The following is a 21,216-nucleotide window of genomic DNA, read 5'->3' as shown; positions in this document are numbered from 1 at the left end:
GCGCATATATAGATGTCTCTGTCTCTCTCCCCCCTCTCTCTCTCGCTCTCTCTCTCTCTCTCTCTCTCTCTCTCTCTCTCTCTCTCTCTCTTTCTCTCTCTCTCTCTCTCTCTCTCTCTATCGGTCTCTGTCTCTCTGGTAATTGTCCCTTCTCCTACTAAATGGCCCTCTGTCTCTGCCCCCGCCCTCTCTCTCTCTCTCTGCTAATCTGGCCATCTCCCTCTTTTCTAAATTTCTTCTATATTTTTTTCTCTCTGTCTCTGTCTCTAATGCTCGCACGCGTACACAGACTCACTCATATGCTCGCTCACACACGCACTCAGTCTCTGAATGACTCACTCACTTACTCAATCACTCACTCAAGTCAGCCAGTCAGTCAGCCAGTCAGTCAGTCACTCACTCAGTCAGTCACTGAATGACTTACTCACTCTCTCACTAACTCAATCACTTACTCACTAAATGATTCACACACTCTTTCACGCACTCACTCATTCACTCACCCAAGCACCCAAGTGCACAATTCCTAATACCCAATCTCACCCTCTCTCTTGACCCTCGTCCCCGAATCTATCCATATATATAGTTTGTGTACATTTTTAACACATGTAAATATTGTAACATGTAAATATTTCTGTTTTGTTTCAGGGTACACAGAGTGGACACAGAACGTTGCTTTATGGACATGCCGTTCTTCTAAGACACAATCACAGCAACATGGTGCGTAACTTTCGTTAAGGCCAGTACACATGCAGTAAAACTTACTAATTAAACCTTTGTTGGACACACGACATTACGAACCCACTTTATTTACAGTACCTATGGTTGAACTTTTCGTATTCGTAGTCGTAGTAGATGTCTAGGGCCCCACTTTTTGCTGCAGCTGTTTTTTTCGCTAAGACTGTTTAAAGTGTGCAGCTCGCTCTAAAGGGTGTTTGGCAAATAAAAATGTCAGAGTGTAACTGTAAGGATCTTGCTACAGCAGTCTCACGCGGGTACACATGTTGTGGGATTAGCACGCGTGGCGGCTGCCATATAACCATCTTCAACACACTTCGGCCCGTCATTACCGGATCTCCGTTATCCTGTTGTTTGTGAAATATGCGATTATAACTAGCCACAAACACGAGACATATACACATACACACACATATACGAGTGTCTCATTACTGGGGCGGCCGCCGCTTGATGTGAGCAACACTAGTAGCGAATGTCAAAATAGAACAACATTGTCGGAGACGGCGGCGGCTTCCGTGAGTCGCAATCTGTCTAGTCCTCCGCTCTGCTGTCGGCGTGCGCGATGCGGCGCTATCCCCCCATGCGGTTTATAGCTGCTCTGATCGGTTGAATGCAATTTGATAGTTAGCGGCACGCGGCATGTGGCGCGGAAGCGGTTCGCGTTTCATCGCATAGCATCACTCGTGCTCGCACGGAAACCAAGGGATGTGTAGAATGATGATTCGCAAAGCTAACGCCATCCCATGCGCGCATTAACTCGTCATTAATCGCTCAGCTTGCTTGTAATGGTTATCACACGGCCTTTTGACGAGTGGGTATCTTTAATTGTAACGTATCTCTGAGGGAATTTTTTGTATCTCGATTAACTTGTTACACTGTACTCTTACACCGATCTAGGCTATAAATCAAGTCCATGGGTTTGTTAAAAGCAGTTCTTACAGACATTACACAGATACTAGATGGCTCGTAGTTGAGACTGTGACGTGTGTTGTGTGCGTGCGTGTGCGCGCGTTCATGTGTGCGTGCGTGCATGTGCGTGCGTGTGCCTGAGTGTACGCGCGTGTGTGCTTGCATGCGTGCTAGCGTGTGCGTTTAAGCGTATCTGTAGTAACATCTGATAACAATTATTAAACTGTAAGATATTATGAATATAGTGCAATTCTAAAAAGTAAAAGTGAAGCTAAAAATTTACACGTGTGATATATTCTGCAATGAGCTAAAAAGGAGAACCAATATATTAATTCAAACCCTTATTACCATGTCTCTAGCTGTTTCCTGCTCTTGGCAAAATAAAATACATGACTTTCTACCGAGTACCGAGATTGCAGAAATCGCGTGCAGAGAATTAACTGACCACAGAAAGGTAGAGAGATAGGATGAAAAAAGCTTGTCAAAGAATAATTTAATTTAATTTCGTTCCTATTGTATATACACTTTATGCCAAGTCAACAGGGATAATTTGGACCTTATGTCACCTTAAGAAGATTTAGACTAAAACCATGAACATATATGTCTATAGATATAACAAAGTCAAATGTATACGATGATGTATTACTCAGTTAATGATATTGCATGCTTTCATATATGCCTTGTCTACTAAGTGGTTTGGTAACTGTTTCAGTATATTTCGTGTGTTTTTTTCTGCACAATGTCTAGTTTAGATTATTAATTGTGCACTTTTATTTTTTCATAGCCTACTGTATATTACTTCATAATTCAATTAATCATATGTTAATGCAATATGTCTAGTTGGGGTTATTAAATACTTTTTTTTATTTTCGTAGACTGTTAGCCATTTTGATTAATGTTCTCATATTTGTCATGCTTGTCATCTTGCTTACTTTAGTGGGTATGATGAATTTAATATGTTCAGCACTTACCAGTGGTTTTCATTAACGTTTCAGTTTTTGTCATGCCTATCAACACAAACTACAGCTTCCAGTGACAAGTTGGCATTTGATGTAGGCCTGAAGGAGGACAGTCAGGGTATGTATTGCGATTGTAAGAGCATACGTGTATTCGCGTTATTTTTACGTTGCTACCCTATTACGTAATTATATGCTTTTTGTGCGTGTCGTTGCCATTGTTATACCTATGGGTGGAACTTCCTTATAGTTTGCGAGCATTGTAAAGTATGCATATATTAATAATATTTTAGCTAAAATTTCCTCCTACAACCTACACAACATGTTTCACAGTAGACTCATGTTGGTACTTCCTTGACACAGTCATCATGCATACCACATGTTTCAATGATGTTTGTCTTTTAGATCAGAATAACTGCTCTTGTTCTTATAAGAAAATAAATGACATTTTAACACTTGCAGATGCTATAGAATGTGTGAGTGCACATAGTAGGCCATCAAGTGTTATATATATTTCAAGTAAATTATTTCATGTGAAAACCAATATCCTACATCCTTTCCAGTATTTAATAGTTTTTATTTTACTATTATTTCCTTGTATAGGCAAGCTATTGTCGTACTAGAAGATTCACATGAGATTTTTAGAGCATGAAGAGTGAACTAGAGATTCAAGATGTTTATTTTTTGTGCATAAGTCGTGTATATACAGTGTACAGCGGCAAATAGGAAATATACAAGTCATAGTTAATCTAGTTTACAAAGGAAGCACAGGAGTTGGGAAAGAACCCGCAAGTTATCAAAGTCTGCCACCCCTCAAAAGAAAATGTAATACTAAGAGTAGGCAGATGGGTCATTATTATAATATACTTGGTTGCCACAGTGGATGGTGAGCATGGGAAACCGAAAAAACATGACAGCGAAAATGATCAAAACATGTGAACAATAAAACTGAATAAAGGTGAACAAGAAACTAAACAAAAATGAACAAACGGAATGAGCAGAACGAAACAGGCAAAGCTCTAATTTACATCTGTACAAAATAATGTATGGGCAATAGGCGTAATACACAGTAGTTTATACTTAATTATATATATACAGTCTATATATTATATATATATATATATATATACATACACACACGTTTACCTATATAAATAGGCGCAATAGATACAATAGTTATACTATATAAATAGATTGTTACTATCTCTTACATAAAGGGCGAGTCTTTTTGTGTCTGTCTGTCTGTCTATCTTTCCCCCCCCCCCCGTAAGAGGTCACCCCAACATCCATATATATTCTAATCGAGCATGTCGCCACGACTATTTTAGGCCAAAAATTCGAAAAATACATCAAAATAAAGAAATTAAAATTACAATTAATAATCTTTATTATTTTAATAATATCGCGCGGTGGCGCGCTATATACCCTCCTACTGCAATCGAGTGGCTAATTTTTCGCGGTGTTGTTCGCGATTTTACCGGATAATATTAAATTAAATTTTTGTAGCTGTATTGTCGAATGGTCATTGTGGCATTGAAAATTTTCCCCCCTGCGTTCCGCGAATTTCCGCCTTTTTTCCCCGATCCAGAATTGTTTTCACGCGTTTTCCGTTTTTTTTCCGAGTCACGTGCAGCATTCGTAAATCTACCACGGCAATAGGTACATGTCAGCCACAGTTTATCGCATCGTCTACTGCGGCTGGCAGCAAGCTAGACTGGTTACCCAGTAAGCCGTAACGTGGTGTGCAGATGAGCGGGTGTGTGCGACATGTGTGCGTGTGCGACGTGTGTGCGTTGAGCCGCGTGTGTGCGACGTTGTGTGGACGGTGTGCGTGAGCGCGTGTGCAGTCCGACGTGTCGTGCGGAGCGCAGTGTTGCGTGATCGTGTGTGCGTGAGCGGCGTGTTGTGCGTGCCTGGTTGTGCGTTGAGCGCGTGTGTGGTGAAGCGCATGTGTGTGGCGTGTGTGTGCGCGGTGTGTGCGTGAGCAGCGTGTGTGCGAACAGTTGTGTGGCGTGAGCGACGTGTGTGCGAGGTGTTGGCGTGAGTCGGTCATCTGCGACGTGTGTGCGTGAGTCGCGAGTGTGCGCGTGTGTGTGCGTGGGTAGCGTGTGTGCGACGTGTGTGCGTGAGCCGCGTGGTGTGCGAGTGTTGTGTGAACGCGTAATGTGCGACATGTGTGCGTGAGCGCGTGGTTGTGCGTGAGCGCAATGGGTGTGCCTGAGCGCGTGGTGTGTGATGTTGCTGTTGCGTAGCGCGTGTGTGTGATGTGTGTGCGGTGAGCGCGCGCTGTGTGTTGCGACGTGTGTGCGTGAGCGCGGTGTATACGAACGTGTGTGCGTGAGCGCCGTGTATGCCCGTTGAGCGGCATGTGTGCGACGTGTGTGCGTGATCGCGTGTGTGCTGACGTGTGTGCGTGAGCAGCGTGTGTCGCGAGTGTGTGCGTGAGCGCGTGTGTGCGTGAGCACGTGTATGCGTGAGCGCATGTGTGCGGACGTGTGTGGCGTGATGCGCGTGTGTGTGCGAACGTTGTCTGTACATGAGCGCGTTGTGTGCGATGTATTGCTGAGCGCGTGTGTGCGACGTGTGGCGTGAACGCATGTGTGCGTGAGCGCGTGAATCGCGACGTGTCGTGGCGTGAGCGGGCAGTGTGCTGCGACATGTGTGCATCGTTGCGACGTGTATGTGCGATGTGTGCGTGTGTGACGGACGTGTGTGCGTGAGGCGTGTGTGCGCTGAGCGCGTTATGGCTGTGTAGGACGTGTGTCGCGTGAACCGCGTGTGGTGTGCGTGGCGCGTGGTCGTGCGGACTGTGTGACGTGAACGCGTGAACGGCGGTGGCGTGCGCGTGTATTGCGACGTGTGTGCGGTGAGCGCATTGTGTGCGAACGTGGTGCGGCGAAACGTGTGGTGCGGGAGCGCGTGTGTGCGACATGTGTGCAGTGTGCGACGTTTGGTGAGTGAGCGCGTGTGCTGCGACATGTGTGCGTGGTGCGACGTGTGTGCGTGAGCGGCGTTGTGTGCGACATGTGTGCGTTGCGAAGTGTGTACGTGAGGCGGCGTTGTGCGACATGGTGTGCGTGTGCGACGTGTGTGCGTGACGGCATGTGCTGCTGAGCGCGTGTGTGTCGATGTGTGTGCGTGAGCGCGTGTGTGTGAATGTGTGTGCGTGACGCGCGTTGCGCTGCTGTCGGTGTGTGTGGAGCGCGTGTTACGACGTGTGTGCGTGAGCGCGTGATGGTGAGCGCATCGGTGCGAGTGTGTGCGTGAGCGCGTGTGTTGCGACGTGTGTCGGCGTGACGCGCGTGTGTGCGACGTGGTGCCGTGAGCGCCGTGTTTTTGTGCGTGAGCACGTGTATGCGTCGAGGCGGCACTGATGTGCGACGTCGTGTGCGTGCACGCGTGTGTGCGACGTTGTGTACATGACGCGTGTGTGGTGTATGGCGTGAGGCGCGTGTAGGCGACGTGCTGTGCGTGAGCGCATGCTGTGCGTGAGGCGCGTGTATGCGACGTTGTGTGCGTGGCGCGTGTGTGCGACATGTGTGCATGTGCGACCGGTGTGTGCGACTTGTGGTGCGTGTGTGCGACGTGTGTGCGTGAGCGCGTAGTGTGCGTGAGCGCGTGTAGCCGTGTTAGGCACGTGTGTGCGTGGAACTGCGTGGGGTTTTTGTGCGTGAAGCGCGTGTATGCGTGTGTGCGACGTGTGTGCGTGAACGCGTGTGTGCGTGAGCGCGTGTATGCGACGTGTGTGCGTGGAGGCAACTGTGTGCGACGTTGTGGCGTGTGCGAGTGTGTGCGTGAGCGCAGTGTGTTCGACAATGTGTGCGTGTGCGACGTAGTGTGCGTGAGCGCGTGTGTGCGCAGCATGTGTGCGTTGTGCGACGCGTGTGGTGCGTGAGCGGTGTGTGGCGACATGTTGGTGTGCGACGTGGTGCGTGACGCGCGTGCTGTGCGACAATGTGTGCGTGTGCGACGCCGTGGTGCGTGAGCGCGTGTGTGGCGACGTGTGTTGCGTGAGCGCGTGTCGTGCGACGTGTGTGCGTTTGAACGCGTGTGTCGACGTGGTGTGTGCGTGGCACGTCATTTGCTGAGCGGTGTGGTGAGGGGGGTGAGCGCATGTGTGTGACGTGGTGTGCGTGCGCGCGCTGTGCGTGAAGCGCGTGTGTGGTTGAGCGCGTGTGTGCGTGAGGCAATAGTGCTGCTGACGTGTGTGCGTGAGCGCATGTGTGTGAACGTTGTGTGCGTGCGCGCGGTGTGTGTGACGTGTGTGCGGAGGCGCGTGTGTGCGACGTGGAGCGTTCAATCACCGCAAAGCGCGCAGCGAAAAATCTAAAATAGATGTTATTAATTAGTTGTTTTTGAACGTTATAAATACTGTAACCAAGTCTTAAGTCATACATTATATTTTTTCTTTCCCACTTCTTCTTTTTTTGGGAGGGCTTTTTGGTTTGTGCCCCCCATCCCCCACACTTTGGATTGGAGGGCGGCCGCCCCCCCCTGCCCCCGCTTCCGGCGCCTCTGGACATCCTTGATTCTGACAACCAAAAGTTAAAAACATCTCACCTCACCGTGGATACCCCCCCGCCCCCGCTTCGGGCGTTTTCAAGTATGTTTTCTTTACCGGTTATTTTCAATGTCTAACTTTGTCGAATTATCAGCGACAATAAAGAATTATTAGCTTCGGAAGGAGACACCGAAGCGGTCGTAGGACGATACCATATAGGTATAAATGCTGAACTTTTTCCGCATGCACTGAGTGTTTCGTATTCATCTCCTACAGTACATAAATCGCCGGATCTATCTGTCTGTCTGTCTTCTCGAGACCCGTAAGAGGTGACCCGTCAGGTCTATTCTCAATCAACATGACGCGACGACCATTTTAGGCCAAAAACAATTTGCACAAAATGGCCAAAATAAGGGAAAAAACAACAACAACAGATTTCCCCCAAAAAAATACTAGCGCAGCAGAAAAGTTAACAGCAATCCTACCACTAGATTATACAGTGCAGCAGAAAAGTCAAGACAAATCCTAGCGCAGCAGAAAACTCAACAGCAATCCTAGCGCTCGACTATAGTCAAGCTCAAAATTAGGCAATTGCATGAAAAGCCGAAACGGAAGCGATCGTCTTTCGGCAGTTCAACTGCAAGGGCAAAGAAACTGGCCCATCAAACAGCACGCTCTGCAGAGAATGCCGAACAGCGCGAACTCCGCCAAACAAGTGATGCCGCAACCCACCAGAGGTCACGTGCACAGGAGAGTGCAGAACAGCGAGAACTCCGTCAAAGAAGCGATGCCGCAACCCACCAGAGGTCACGTGCAGAGGCAAGGAGGGTTGAGCCATGAAATGTTGTTGTCAGTATGTTGCTTGGCCCTCCTTGCCTCTTCACGTGACCTCTTGTCGGTTGCGGAATCGCTTCTTTGACGGAGTTCTCGCTGTTCTGCACTCTCCTGTGCACGTGACCTCTGGCGCAGCGTTCTCCTACGACATCAACAAAGACTACACCTCCAACCCAAAGGTCTCCATTGGCAGGATGGACAACATCTGCAGACACTGCTCTGCCAAGAAGTGGCCAGGGGAAGCTCCAGGCATGTGCTGCACAGGAGGCAAAGTAAAGCTGGAGGCCCTCCAAATGCCACCACAGATCCTCAGGCAGCTGCTCTCACAAGACAGCCCACGTGCCAAGCACTTCAGGGACAACATCTGGAAGTACAACGCGGCACTTCTTGGTTCTCTGAAGATGGCAACACCAAGAATGTTGTGTACCAAGAAGCGCTGCAGAACTGAACACAAGTGAAATTCTTGGGACAGATTTATAAAATCAGAATAACGTCAGTACAGCCGTCATGGCAGATTAAATTCTAGCTTTTTTCTCCTTTATCCCGGGCATCGCCGGGTAGCCCAGCTAGTTATTACTATAAATAGATACAATAGTTGCATTGACAGATAATATACAACATGTTAGAGCTGTGTGGCAACAGAGCTGCAAAATGCACATATATACAGTATGAGAAACAGCAAAAACATGACAGAGAGAGAGTGAACAAAATGATCAAAACAAAATGAACAAGAAATTTGAACAAAGGTAAACAAAAAAACAAACAAACAAACAAACTGTGTAGCAACAAACAAAGCTGCAAAATGCACATATATAGACTGTTGAACACATGCAGAAACATATTACACAGTAATATAGTTACATGGACAGTAATCATACAACAGAATAGAATCGTGAGCAAAACATAACTGAAAAACACATCTGTACACAATTTTATAGAGGTATTTAGCGTATTACATGGTAATAGCTAAATTGACATCAAATATACAACAGAATAGAACAGTGCAACCGTTACTTTTGTATTAGGATGTTTCTGTAGGATTGCTTACATTTTGCATAGGGCAAGTTTTTTTTATATGAAGTGGAATCTCTGTCCAGAGCTTCGCACCTACAAATTTTAGTGTCTTATATCCAAAACTAGTCAGGTAATAGGACATAGAAGCTGAAAAAGTATGAACCAGAGAACCAGGTTGTTGTTTAGGGTGCAGCAACTAATCCGTGTACTTACAAAATAAAAAGGAAAACGGCCACCATAATACGTGAGAAGTCGCAGATGCATTTCAAAATAAACAGTCTCAGCCGTGGCTGGCAGGGGAAGGGGGAGTGCAAGCACGTATAAGAATGGCTGCTGTATTTCTTATGCCTGCATTCCAAAGTTTTCACTTTTTACCCGGGCAACATGTAACCTCAACTCAGCTGGGAGTTAACATCTGGCTTTATATGTATGATATATATATATATATATATATATATATAGAATATGTGTAAATTACTTAGTAATTGTATCCATAGTTATTTCACTCAAGACCATGAAAAATACATTTCTTAATTTACATGACAGGTTGCATACTTGACTTCTTCACAATCCACGCTATGGGTGACGATTGAGCGTCAATCTCCGATTGCAAAACCTCCACTCATTGTTTGTTATCACGTTCTGCGCTCAGCAGGCAGTGACTTCTATCCATTGTGTCTATGTACTGTTCTATCCTCATTTCCCGTGCTAGTGAAGCCAAGGTCACATGCCTACCTGCGTGTAATTATTATCGTGAAAAACATGGCAGCGATCAAAATATTTTAATTCCTTCGGTAATTCCATAGTTTCAGTTTTGACTTGCTTTATGTTTTTCAGAGAGTATATTTCAGTCGGTATTGTTCGTCGTGCTTATTGCTTATGGTGCTTAGGTAGTAACGATACTTTTCTCCTGCAACTAGAGCAAGTATTTTGAAAATTACATGCCGGTTGGGAACAGAATAGGTAGCTTTTTTATTGATATCTCCCTTTCTGTTACAATTAAGGATACTTACTTGTCACGGCTATCAGATGGGAAGCCAGTGTTTAAGCATGATTTTCGCTGAAAAGTTTTTGCTGACAAGTTATTGCATATTTATACAATTTGTATTTTGACTTGTAGTGAGAAAAAAACGCACTGTAGGTTGTATCATAGTTTCGTGCCATAGGCACACATAGGCCTACGGAGATTTCCCTATTAGATAGCATAGGTTTTACTGCTAAATTTCAAGTGATGTTATGAGCTGTGCGTGGTGGCAAGTAGATATCAGTAGCAGTGAATGATCGCTTATCGAGCAATGTTGAGAGTTGTTGGCACTAGTGGCCATTTTGCGGTGAACACATATAACGCAGTTGGAATGCTACCAGAAAAACCGCGCTACAATATAACGAAATTCGCGAGGAAGCAGGATTTGTGGCTGCATCTTCATCAACTAGGCATATAACTCAATCCCTCGTCTGGCGTGGAGCTAGAAGCAAGGGAACGTATCGGTGTTCCTATAAACAGACACCGAGTCTGCCCAGCTGGTGACCAGACTACAGACAGTCTCAAAAACTCACTAAGTGGTGGGGGGGTATCTCCGTATTGTCGGGTAAAAATTATGAAAAATTGCCTCGTGTGGATTTCCGACGCGCACGCCTGAAGTAATAAACATAGTGACCTCGGCGTGACATTGACATCTTTAGCTTTCCGCGTCCTGTTTCGCATCTCTATAAAATTGAGGCGCTGTTTGTCAATATCGTCCGAGGATGCCTTTATACACTGTGTGTGCTGGCGCATTTTCACCGATTACCCCCTCGATAATACGCAAAAGCGGCAAAGGCCATGTGATTAATGTTAGTGCATGCAAGATGCCTGCAGCCGGCTTTAGGAATAGCGCGTGCCAGATCTACGTAAGCATCTTCAGCGAATGCAACATGGCTGTCCTGGGTGGGAGGTTTCGGATGCTTGCACATCTTATGAAGGGCAAGAAATCGGAAGTAAAATGTTTATAAGGCCGGCTCCTTGCCTGTTCACAATTTTCCTTACCAAAGCATTATGTTTTAAATCATTCAACATGGCATAGCACCACAGTTAAATATGCCATCTTGGAAGAGGTGATGCCTTGAATGGAGTAGGAACTGTATGTCACCCACCGTAGATCCCTGTACTATAAACAAGGCGTTATATCGTAAGCAAGCCAATATACTCTAGACTAAATAACATTTTACTGTATAGATACTGTGTCGCTGATTCAGTTACAGATAGTGTACCAGTAAGCATTGAATTGCAGCTAAATAGCGAAGTACTACTCTAAGCAAAGCTGATACTTTACATAAAGTGCTGTACGATAAGAAAGTAATTGCCAGACAATATAATTCGTCTCTACTCTTTACACTTTCTGCCTATCAGGTGAGAGTTGCTGGTGGACCATCCATCCAGCATCCAAGCAGCGGTCTGAGGGTGAAAAGGTCCGAGTTGGTGATGATGTCATTCTGGTCAGTGTGGCCACTGAGAGATACTTGGTACGTGTCCGTTTGACTAATCCATAAACGTGCATGTAGAATAGCAGATGATTACTCTTTTTTGCAGCCTTACTTGCTTTGTACGCAGTTACTTCTTAGAGTAGCTACGCTAGTGCAAAACCTTATGAGACCGATTCAAAACACCTAAAATACTGATAGAGGACAACCAGACATATCAGGTGGCAGACAATGTAAACACATAGGCCAATGACTTGAGTGGCCCACCTCGAAGTTGGCAACCTCTAATGAAACCAGCTGTGTGAGTCTCTGTAGATGTTTGGCCCTAGCACCCTAGCAGTTCCACGTTCTAATGAAACCCCTGCTGTATATGACTCAGTAGGTTTCACATCTCTAGCTGTAACAGGCTTCTATTGAAACCCCTGCTGAGTCTTCCACAGTAACCACCTTCTAATTAACACAGTACTATGTAAGACTGAGTACACATCTAGCCTTTCCGACCCCGTTGCATTCGGACATTCCAACTTTTTTTTTACCTCTGTCTTGATGTGGATAGAGTGAGAGCTCTGTCCTCGGTGATGCTACCGGTGTCAGGGAAACGTGACCGAGTGTCTCGCTTCTGCCGTTTCAGCACACGACGAAGACACAGAACAGGGCGGTCGTTATAGCCTCATTCCACCAGACTCTGTGGAGCGTCAGCACAGTATGCTCGGGCAGCATACGAGCAAAGACATTGGGTACGTTGATCGTGCGACGGCGTCTCCTCGTGAAAGCTTTAGGCTATGTTTTCCCCAGGTATAAACTATCTGGTGGTCGACTTGCCATTTCCTGAGAAATTATTTGCACTGGATCACAAAATGGTGTCCTGAATTTATAACAGTTGGTGGAACGTAATTTGCGGCACGTTGTTTGAAACTAGCATTTGATCAATTTAGTTGTAATTAGTTTAGCTGAATATTGAAATGTTATTTATCTGTTAATTTATCTTCATGTAAGAGCACATTAACTGTAAGACATCAGCAACGTGTAGTTATAGCATGAGGCCATCGGAATCTATACAGGTAGCATGGGTTAAAAGACTTCAAGCAAAAGGAGCCATCTAGCAGAGGAATTCTTGGGGAAGAAATCATTATGTTGTGTATTACGTTTGACATTTAAGCGTTTGAACTGAACGATAGCCACAGTCTGTATTTGGTCGTGTTGGGGGTATTCACGATTTGCCCCTGCGACATGTTAGTGTTACTCTCATCAGTTGCTGTTACTGAAGCAATATCAGTAAGTGTCGTAAAAGTGGGAAAAACGAGTGTTCGAAATAAATGCTTGTTTGTGTTGTAATGACTGCACAGGTAGTGTGTTCGGAGCTGACGTGCTGAGATTCTTCAAGAACGTCGACGAATGCCTCACAGTTCCACCAGCAGACTCGGAAACAAAGTGAGTTTATGTCTAATGTCTGGGTATTTGTGCATTTATGAAAATGTTAATTAACGAATGTGTATTTTTGTTTCCCCAAGCGGAGCGCCTCCAAATGGGTGATTGTGATAGCCTTCCAAAGTGCATCTAATAACTAATAACTTAATAACTAACCAATATATAAGAACCAATAACCAACTATACAAATTGAGTAAATGACAGATCCGTGATAGCAACACGTTCTTATAGTAACCCTGCTATGTGAGACAGAGTAGGCCTCAAACCTCGGACAAGTAATTAACCATCTTCTAATAAAACCCCTGTTTAGTAAACATCATACCTCTGGCACTACTTCCTTCATATGACACCTTTTTCCATGTGAGACCAAGTATTTTTTGACCACCGAGAGTGGCCACCTAGTGCAGCCCCTACTATGTGAAAATCAGTAGGCATAATAATAAATCTAATACATAATTATTATACATAATTAAGTTGCTGGTTTTTTTATGGAATCAACCATTTATTCTTTACATTTTGCCGATATACTGACATGCAGTACTGTTATTACCTCCGCCCAACGGAGTTGGATGAGGTTATGTTTTCGCTCTCGTGTGCGTGTGTTCGTGTGTTAGTGTGTTCGTGTGTTCGCGCGATCGATATTAGCACGTCAGCCAGCGAGCCAGTGAGCGTGTACATGTGAGCGAGCAGCAGCAACGAGCGGCTGCTACGGTTGCTGCTGCTACGAGCGAGTGGGCAGCAAGCCAGCAAGCGTGTACATGTGAGCGAGCAGCAGCAACGAGCGGCTGCTACGAGCGAGCGAGCAGCAAGCCAGCAAGCCAGCGTGTACATGTCAGTATGCTGGCGTATATCGTATCTTATTTGTGTGTTCGTGAGTCATATGGCGTATGACGTATGTCGCTGGCGGAGGTATGCACTCTCCGTGAGTGCACTCTGTCTAGTGTTACATATGTATATGTAGTGTGTTCTCTTCTATTGAGGTGACATGGGAACCATGTTTACGAGGCAGGCTGTTTCTGCTGCAGGTCGGTGCTGTATGAGAGTGGTGAGGTAATGAACCAAGCAAGATCGCTGTGGAGACTCGAACTCATCCGAACAAAGTACGTACCGTCGGCTTCACGTGGTAACCACGACAACCGAGAATGGTTGATCGTCGGCTAGCGGTGATAGCGCGACCTCAGTAATCATGAAAATAGGTGGAGCTATGTGTCACAAGGAATTTCTCAATGATGGTTATACTCAAAGGCTGAGAAAGACGTTAAGCTAACTGCTATTGGCACTTCTTCGATAAACTGATGTTTTCTATAAACTCTATATGGTAGATCAGACCACAAAGTTGCTAGGTACTAATAAGGACATGCTAGTATATTGAACCAAAACAATATGCAAGATTCCTCTGAACCTTTCCTCAAGTTACTAGTGAATTTTCCCCAGACTCCCAGTGCATAAACTCTGATAGTCCGGAATTCCTATGAAACACCGAATGGGATTGTGCCATTACAAAGGTTACGAAGATTAGAAAGATTGATTGTATGTGGTTGTGCCAGTGAGGCTTGTCAGCTCATGGTACGCATGTATGAGTGTATGAGAGACTGTGCGGCACTGGTAATCACCGGGCAACCTCGCGTGGAACAGATGTGAGCGTGTTTACTGTCCACAACCGGCCACGACTGACCACCACCGTCCACGACTGACCACGACCGTCCACGACTGACCACGACCGTCCACGACTGACCACGACCGTCCACGACTGACCACGACCGTCCACGACTGACCACGACCGTCCACGACTGACCACGACCGTCCACGACTGACCACGACCGTCCACGACTGACCACGACCGTCCACGACTGTCCATGACCATTCACGACTGACCACGACCGTCCACGACTGTCCATGACCATTCACGACTGACCACGACCGTCCATGACTGTCCACGACCATTCACGACTGACCACGACCGACCACGACTTGACGACTGACCACGACCGACCACGACCGTCCACGACCATTCACGACTGTTGACGACTGACCATGACCGTTCACGACCGACCACGACCGTCCACGACCGTCCACGACCGACCACGACCGTCCACGACTGTTGACGACTGACCACGACCGTCCACGACCGTTCACGACCGACCGTTCACGACCGACCACGACCGTCCATGACTGTCCACGACCGACCACGACCGTCCACGACTGTCCATGACTGTCCACGACCATTCACGACCGACCACGACCGTCCACGACCGTTCACGACCGACCACGACCGTCCGTGACCGTTCACGACTGTCCACGACCGTCCACGACTGTTAACGACTGACCACGACCGTCCACGACCGTCCACGACCGTCCACGACCGTCCACGACTGTTAACGACTGACCACGACTGTCCACGACCGTCCACGACCGTCCACGACCACGACCGTCCACGACCGTCCACGACCGTCCACGAACGTCCACGACCGTCCACGACCGTCCACGACCGTCCACGACTGTTGACGACTGACCACGACCGTCCACGACCGTTCACGACCGACCGTTCACGACCGTCCACGACTGTCCACGACTGTCCACGACCGACCACGACCGTCCACGACCGTCCACGACTGACCACGACCGTCCACGACCGTTCACGACCGACCACGACTGTCCACGACCGTCCACGACCGTTCACGACTGACCACGACCGTTCACGACCGACCACGACAGTCCACGACCATTCACGACTGACCACCATCGTCCACGACTCCACGACCGTTCACGACTGACCACGACCGTCCACGACTGTCCACGACTATTCACGACCGTCCAATGACTGACTACGACTGTCAACGACTGTCAACGACCATCCACAACTGACTACGCCTGTCCGCGACCATCCACTGACCGTGTTTCGCGTTGCGCGTAGGTGGAGCAGTGCGTTCGTCGGCTGGGCCAACCTGTGCCGCATCCGTCACATCACGACGGGCCGCTACCTGTGTGTCAATCAGGACAACCTGCTGAACCTCGTGAGCAGGGACAACGCCGACGTCGAGACGACTGCCTTCTGCCTGCGACAGTTCAAGGTCTGCTGCTACCATCCTCGTTGTCGTTGAATTTGATCGAATACTCGATCATTATCGATTAAATGTTGTAGATTTGTAATTGTTTGTAATCGATTATTTTGTTTCAGTTGTGAATTGGGTTGTCATTATACTAGTCGTGTGAAGCAGCCTCGAATGAAGTGTTATATGCCTGAAATATTTGTTATCAAGTTACACATATCTGTTGTCTATATCGATACATAATGTAGTGTTGAGTTCTTGTCGATTGTTACAAGATTTATGTAATTTGACCATGGCTGGCATAGTGAATTTTCGTGTGAAACTATCGTGTCTATTTTTATGTGGTAAAAAGTACTTGGTAAAAAATTATTGAAGTCAAGTTTGCTAGTAAGTGTTTTGTCTGGCAATACACTTCTGTATACTAAGTCGCAAAGAACCTATGTCTTATGAAGTAGCTATGTGTAAGTGTAGAAGTTGGTGCACATTTTGTAATGATGAGCATACAATCAAGCAGTGAAATAACAAGGCAAACTGCGCAACCACCATGTTGTATCGATTCTCTTCACGCCCCTTCTTCCATTGTCTATAGAATTTTTGACTGTGTGACAAATTTCATACATACGTGAACCTCTTCTTTATTTGTCTGGTCAGGATGACAAGAAGGTTAGCTTGGATGAAAAGGAGGAGGAGGGCATGGGCTCGGCACAGGTCAAGTACTCTGATTCGATGGCGTTCATTCAGCACGTACACACCGGCCTCTGGCTGTCCTATGAGGTACATGATTTATGATTTATTATATTATATATTATAATATATATCAGGAGTCTATCAATAGGAGTCTATCAATCAGGAGTCTATCAATCAGGAGTCTATCAATATTGATAGACTCCTGTATATATTATATATTATATTTTATGATTGTATGGGACTGATGTAGCTGTGCACGTTCTAGTCTGAATGCCTGCGAAGGCTGTTAAAACACATGTAGTTGCAGTTGGTATTAGTAGATATGGTATGTGTGGTGCAGTGGGTGTAGGTATGTAGTGGTGTAAGGTATGGTAGTTGGGTGGATTGGCATTAGGAATGTTAGGTGTGTAGCAGTATAGAGTTTATAGTGGATATTATTAATGGGTGTGTAGTGGATTAGGTATCAAGTTTTGTATGAATGGTAGATATAGTGAGTTGGTGTGTAGTGTTATTGCATGTAGATATGTGGTGCTAATAAATATGCTAGGTATAGTGGGTGGTTGTATAGTGGTATTAGATATTACGCGTGCGCACGTACGTGCGTGCATGCGCTTGTGTAGTGGTATAAAGTTTGATGGGTGTACTAGTATTAGGTGTGGTGGCCGTATAGTGATAGTATGTATAGTAGGTATGATAGGTGTGTGTGTGTAGTGCCATCAGGTACGATGAGAGGTGATGAAGAAGTCTCGCGAACTGCTTCCATAAATGGGAAATTTATAACGCGGGGCGGGAACAACGAGGCATTCCAATAAATCTCGGCTTCCTACGATGCGATTTTCTCAGACGCACCAGACGAAGAAGAAGGGCGTTGGTCGCGTGGAGGAGAAGATAGCGGTCATGCTGGAGGAGGGACACATGGACGATGGCTTCACGGTGGTGATGGCGCAGGAGGAGGAATCTCGCTCGGCGCGCGTCATCCGCAAGTGCTCCTCGATCTTCAACCGACTCGTCAGGTAGCCGTCCTTGATTCCTCGTGATGCACCCTCTCAGGTGTCTGTTAGCCCCTAACCACCAATAGCGTACAATAACCACCATTACTAAGCTGATTGGAGACAGCTTATATTATAACAAGTATATTTCTGACCAACAAAAGGATACTTAGTACTCTAATATCTCATTATATTATAATGAAAACAACAATAATAAATTATGAAAAAAAGTGATGTATATAATATGTATCTGTGAATATATTAGTGTTATTTCAGGCGATGTTTCCTCCACTAATTGACTGACACACTCAGAAAGCAGCTGAAATATTCAGCATCTGCCATTGCACTTGCTCACGCGTTTCACTTTTCTCTAAAGTTGTTTGTTAGCTGCCAGCCAAACGTTTTGCAGCTCTGATTTCTGCGCTGCCTATTTTGGTGTGCTCATACTGTAGCACATGTGCGTGGTAGCTATTCAGTCCAGGTTCGGCGTCGCTGTCGTGGGAAAACAGGCAGTAAAACTATATTAACCACACTTCTGGTTCATTTGTTTTTGTACCTGGCAGTTTCATCCTTCTTGTGACCAAACAGGTTGTGTGAGATCATAATTCAAGGCGTTTTGGCGTTAAATTTGGATGAAATTATATGAATCATGCTCATACACGACCCAAAGTAGCCAGAGTGTTCCAATTTGTTCAATAAACCTGTGGTAAATACTGCATTTGAGGTTTCGGTATGGCTCACTAAGTGAAGAAAGAAATATATATTAACAGCTGTGGTGTATACCGGCTGCTTTTCAAAAAGCGTTATGGGTCAGCACGTGTAATATTCAAATAGTTTAAACTGCACATTAAAACCATACATATTATTTTTATTGTCAAACTAAATTTGGTTTGTTGCTATGGTTACAGGGCTTTGAACTCACTGCAGACTGATGGAGCAGAGAGTGCACTGTGGCACAGGATTAATCTCAATGAAGTTGTCATGTGCCTAGGCGATCTGATTCTGTACTTTGAACAGCCACCAGAAGGCACTGGTGTGTAGCCAACTTTAACACAGTTTAATTTGCTTAATAAAAACAATTTTATAATCGTTGTTGACGATCAGTAATAGTAGATGATGTATCAATGTGGAAGTATTTAAACCATTTCTCAATAATCATATATGTTTGTCTATATATATATATATATAGGCCTATGTAATATTTAATTGTTATTCAGCTGGTACAATCATTATTCAGTTTGTGAGTTATCCTCATCTACTTTAGCATTTCATGTGACCCAACATCTCAATCATCCTGATCAAACGTCCTGCATTGGCCTTTATTATAATCTAATCTCTGAAAATGCTTGACATGATCTACCACTGCTACGTTAGTTAAAGGAACAGTTGTTGTCAATGGTGTGCCTAAGCTCCCTCTTGGTGTTGACTTTTGACCTGACTGATGGTTGCCATGGTTGCAGAACACGAGGAGAAGCAGCAGAAACTGAAGGCACTGAGGAATAGACAGGACCTGTTTCAGGAGGAGGTGAGATCCATATTTACGGTCACTACCTCGAGTGTGTAAACGACTCAGTTATAATTTATAGCAGAAAACATATATATTATCATGTGTATATCCAATGTTATTGCATCCTTACATGATGTGTTATTTCATGAGTATGTCAGATGTTATTATATTTCAGACGTTGGTACACGTATTGATCAGATGTAATTGTAAACTAAATAGGTGCAGGATTTTTTTTTTTAACGAACACTACTAAACATAGTAGGTGAAGCTAAAAACTGTATATGTTATAATCTGAAATTTTGACGTGAGCACATAGTGGATGAGCTGGGGAACCTTGGATATAATGATAGTAGCTTGGCTGGTGGCTGTAGAAGAACAAAAACTGCTCGTGGCTCTCTGCCGTCCATTTCACATCCATAATAACAGTTTTTTGCCCTCAGTAAACTGTAGCCCGACACACGCTGATGCGAAACGTATATTTTTGATTTATTAGCATTGTAAGATGATATTATTCTCTTATCGCTTCTATGCAGTTAAATGCACTCTCAACATCGAGATGAACAGACGGATATAACGTATAACGTATAACATATAACATTGATCATATAACATTTAACATATAACATATAACATTGATCATATAACATTTAACATATAACATATAAAGGATTATCACGATATAACGACGGCATCATTTTCAGGGCATGATAGCTCTGGTCCTCGAGGTCATCGATGAGTTCAGCATGTACCAGAGCCCCAGCTACTTCGCTGCTGTTGCCGGCGAGGAGGCAGGCCAAATGTGGGAGGACATCTCTAGCTCTCTTTATCTGTTGCTCGGTGAGCTAACAGCCTTACTTTACCGCTCACACCTGGGACTCACATCAATTTAATAAATTAGTTCTAATCGTTTTTAATTTGAGGTAAAATCTAATAAGGTTTTTGTTGGCGTAGTAGATCTTTAGAATATTCGCACCAGTTTATCCCACCCCTGATTTATACTGGTGGTCTGTAGCAGTGATATGTTATGCTATTCTCGTCATCATGTTATTTCGTCTAGGAACAGAGTAAGCAGAGAAGAGTATTACATTTCAGCACTGGTTTTATCTGTGCAGCGTTGCTTATGGCTCATTGCTTAGCGGCTTGAATGGTCAAAGTAGTTAATGAAACATGAAACATTTCAAGATGAGACAGGCAATCAATTTAAGTTTTACTTATCTTTCCTCATCTCCTAAGGAAAGAGTGTGAGTTCGTTTTCTGATTTTGTTGCGATGTTTATTTTGACAGCGGCGATGATAAAGGGGAATCATTCCAACTGCGCACAGTTTGCTGATTCTGTCAGACTGGACTGGCTGTTTAACCGTCTGGAAAGTCAACAGGCATCCGAAGGTGAGAGAAAAGTGGAGCATGGTCGTCAAGAATCTTGCCACGAACCTTTTGTGTTGCCTTCATGCACACCATCATGCATGTCCACATGTCATGCACCTATTCTCTGCCTACACTTCCTGCTCACCTACCTACCTACCTACCTACCTACCTACCTACCTACCTACCTACCTACCTACCTACCTACCTACCTACCTACCTACCTACCTACTTACTTACCCATACTTACCTACCTACCTACCTACCCTCACACTATCCGTTCAGTGCCCTCCCCCCTGCCATCCATCTGTACATGGTTTCCTTTTGCCAACCACTTGTACATGTTGTTCATCCTACATATACCTATATATGGTGTCTACATGGCAGCCTGATGTGTTGTCATTCTGGCAATTTTCTTACAGTGTACATGATTCTCTCATACTGTTCATCTACAAGCAACTAATGTATGGTGTCCTTCTGACAGCCATCGATATATATTGCCCACCAATCGATTTATAATTACTAGTGATAAAGCTTCCATGCTGTTAATTGTCGTAATCTGAACGTGATCACACACTTCTATATATATTGCCCACCTATCGATTTACCAGTGATAAAGTTTCCATGCTTTTAATTGGGGTAATCTAAGCGTTATAACACACTTCTATATATATTGCCCACCTATCGATTTGCCAGTGATAAACTTTCCATGCTTTTAATTGTGGTAATCTAAGCATTATCACACACTTCTATATATATTGCCCACCTATCGATTTACCAGTGA

General features: G+C 45.2%; 1 protein-coding gene across 1 annotated transcript in view; it reads left to right on the top strand.

Annotated features, from left to right (window-relative positions):
• LOC106806993 (ryanodine receptor-like) overlaps positions 1-21,216 on the top strand; it is a gene marked incomplete in the record, with an annotated part of 96,104 nt that overhangs the window by 17,138 nt on the left and 57,750 nt on the right. The window contains 13 exon segments of the mRNA XM_014809189.1: positions 646-717; positions 2,640-2,721; positions 11,339-11,451; positions 12,041-12,146; positions 12,756-12,840; positions 13,863-13,937; positions 15,752-15,908; positions 16,539-16,661; positions 17,418-17,587; positions 18,472-18,596; positions 19,024-19,088; positions 19,772-19,907; positions 20,355-20,456. Of these exon segments, the coding sequence (XP_014664675.1) occupies positions 646-717; positions 2,640-2,721; positions 11,339-11,451; positions 12,041-12,146; positions 12,756-12,840; positions 13,863-13,937; positions 15,752-15,908; positions 16,539-16,661; positions 17,418-17,587; positions 18,472-18,596; positions 19,024-19,088; positions 19,772-19,907; positions 20,355-20,456 (1,411 nt within the window).

This window comes from Priapulus caudatus, unplaced genomic scaffold (assembly GCF_000485595.1).
Source record: "Priapulus caudatus unplaced genomic scaffold, Priapulus_caudatus-5.0.1 Scaffold189, whole genome shotgun sequence".
NCBI classification, from domain to species: Eukaryota; Metazoa; Priapulida; class Priapulimorpha; order Priapulimorphida; family Priapulidae; genus Priapulus; species Priapulus caudatus.
This window is presented reverse-complemented; position numbering and strand designations above follow the sequence as displayed.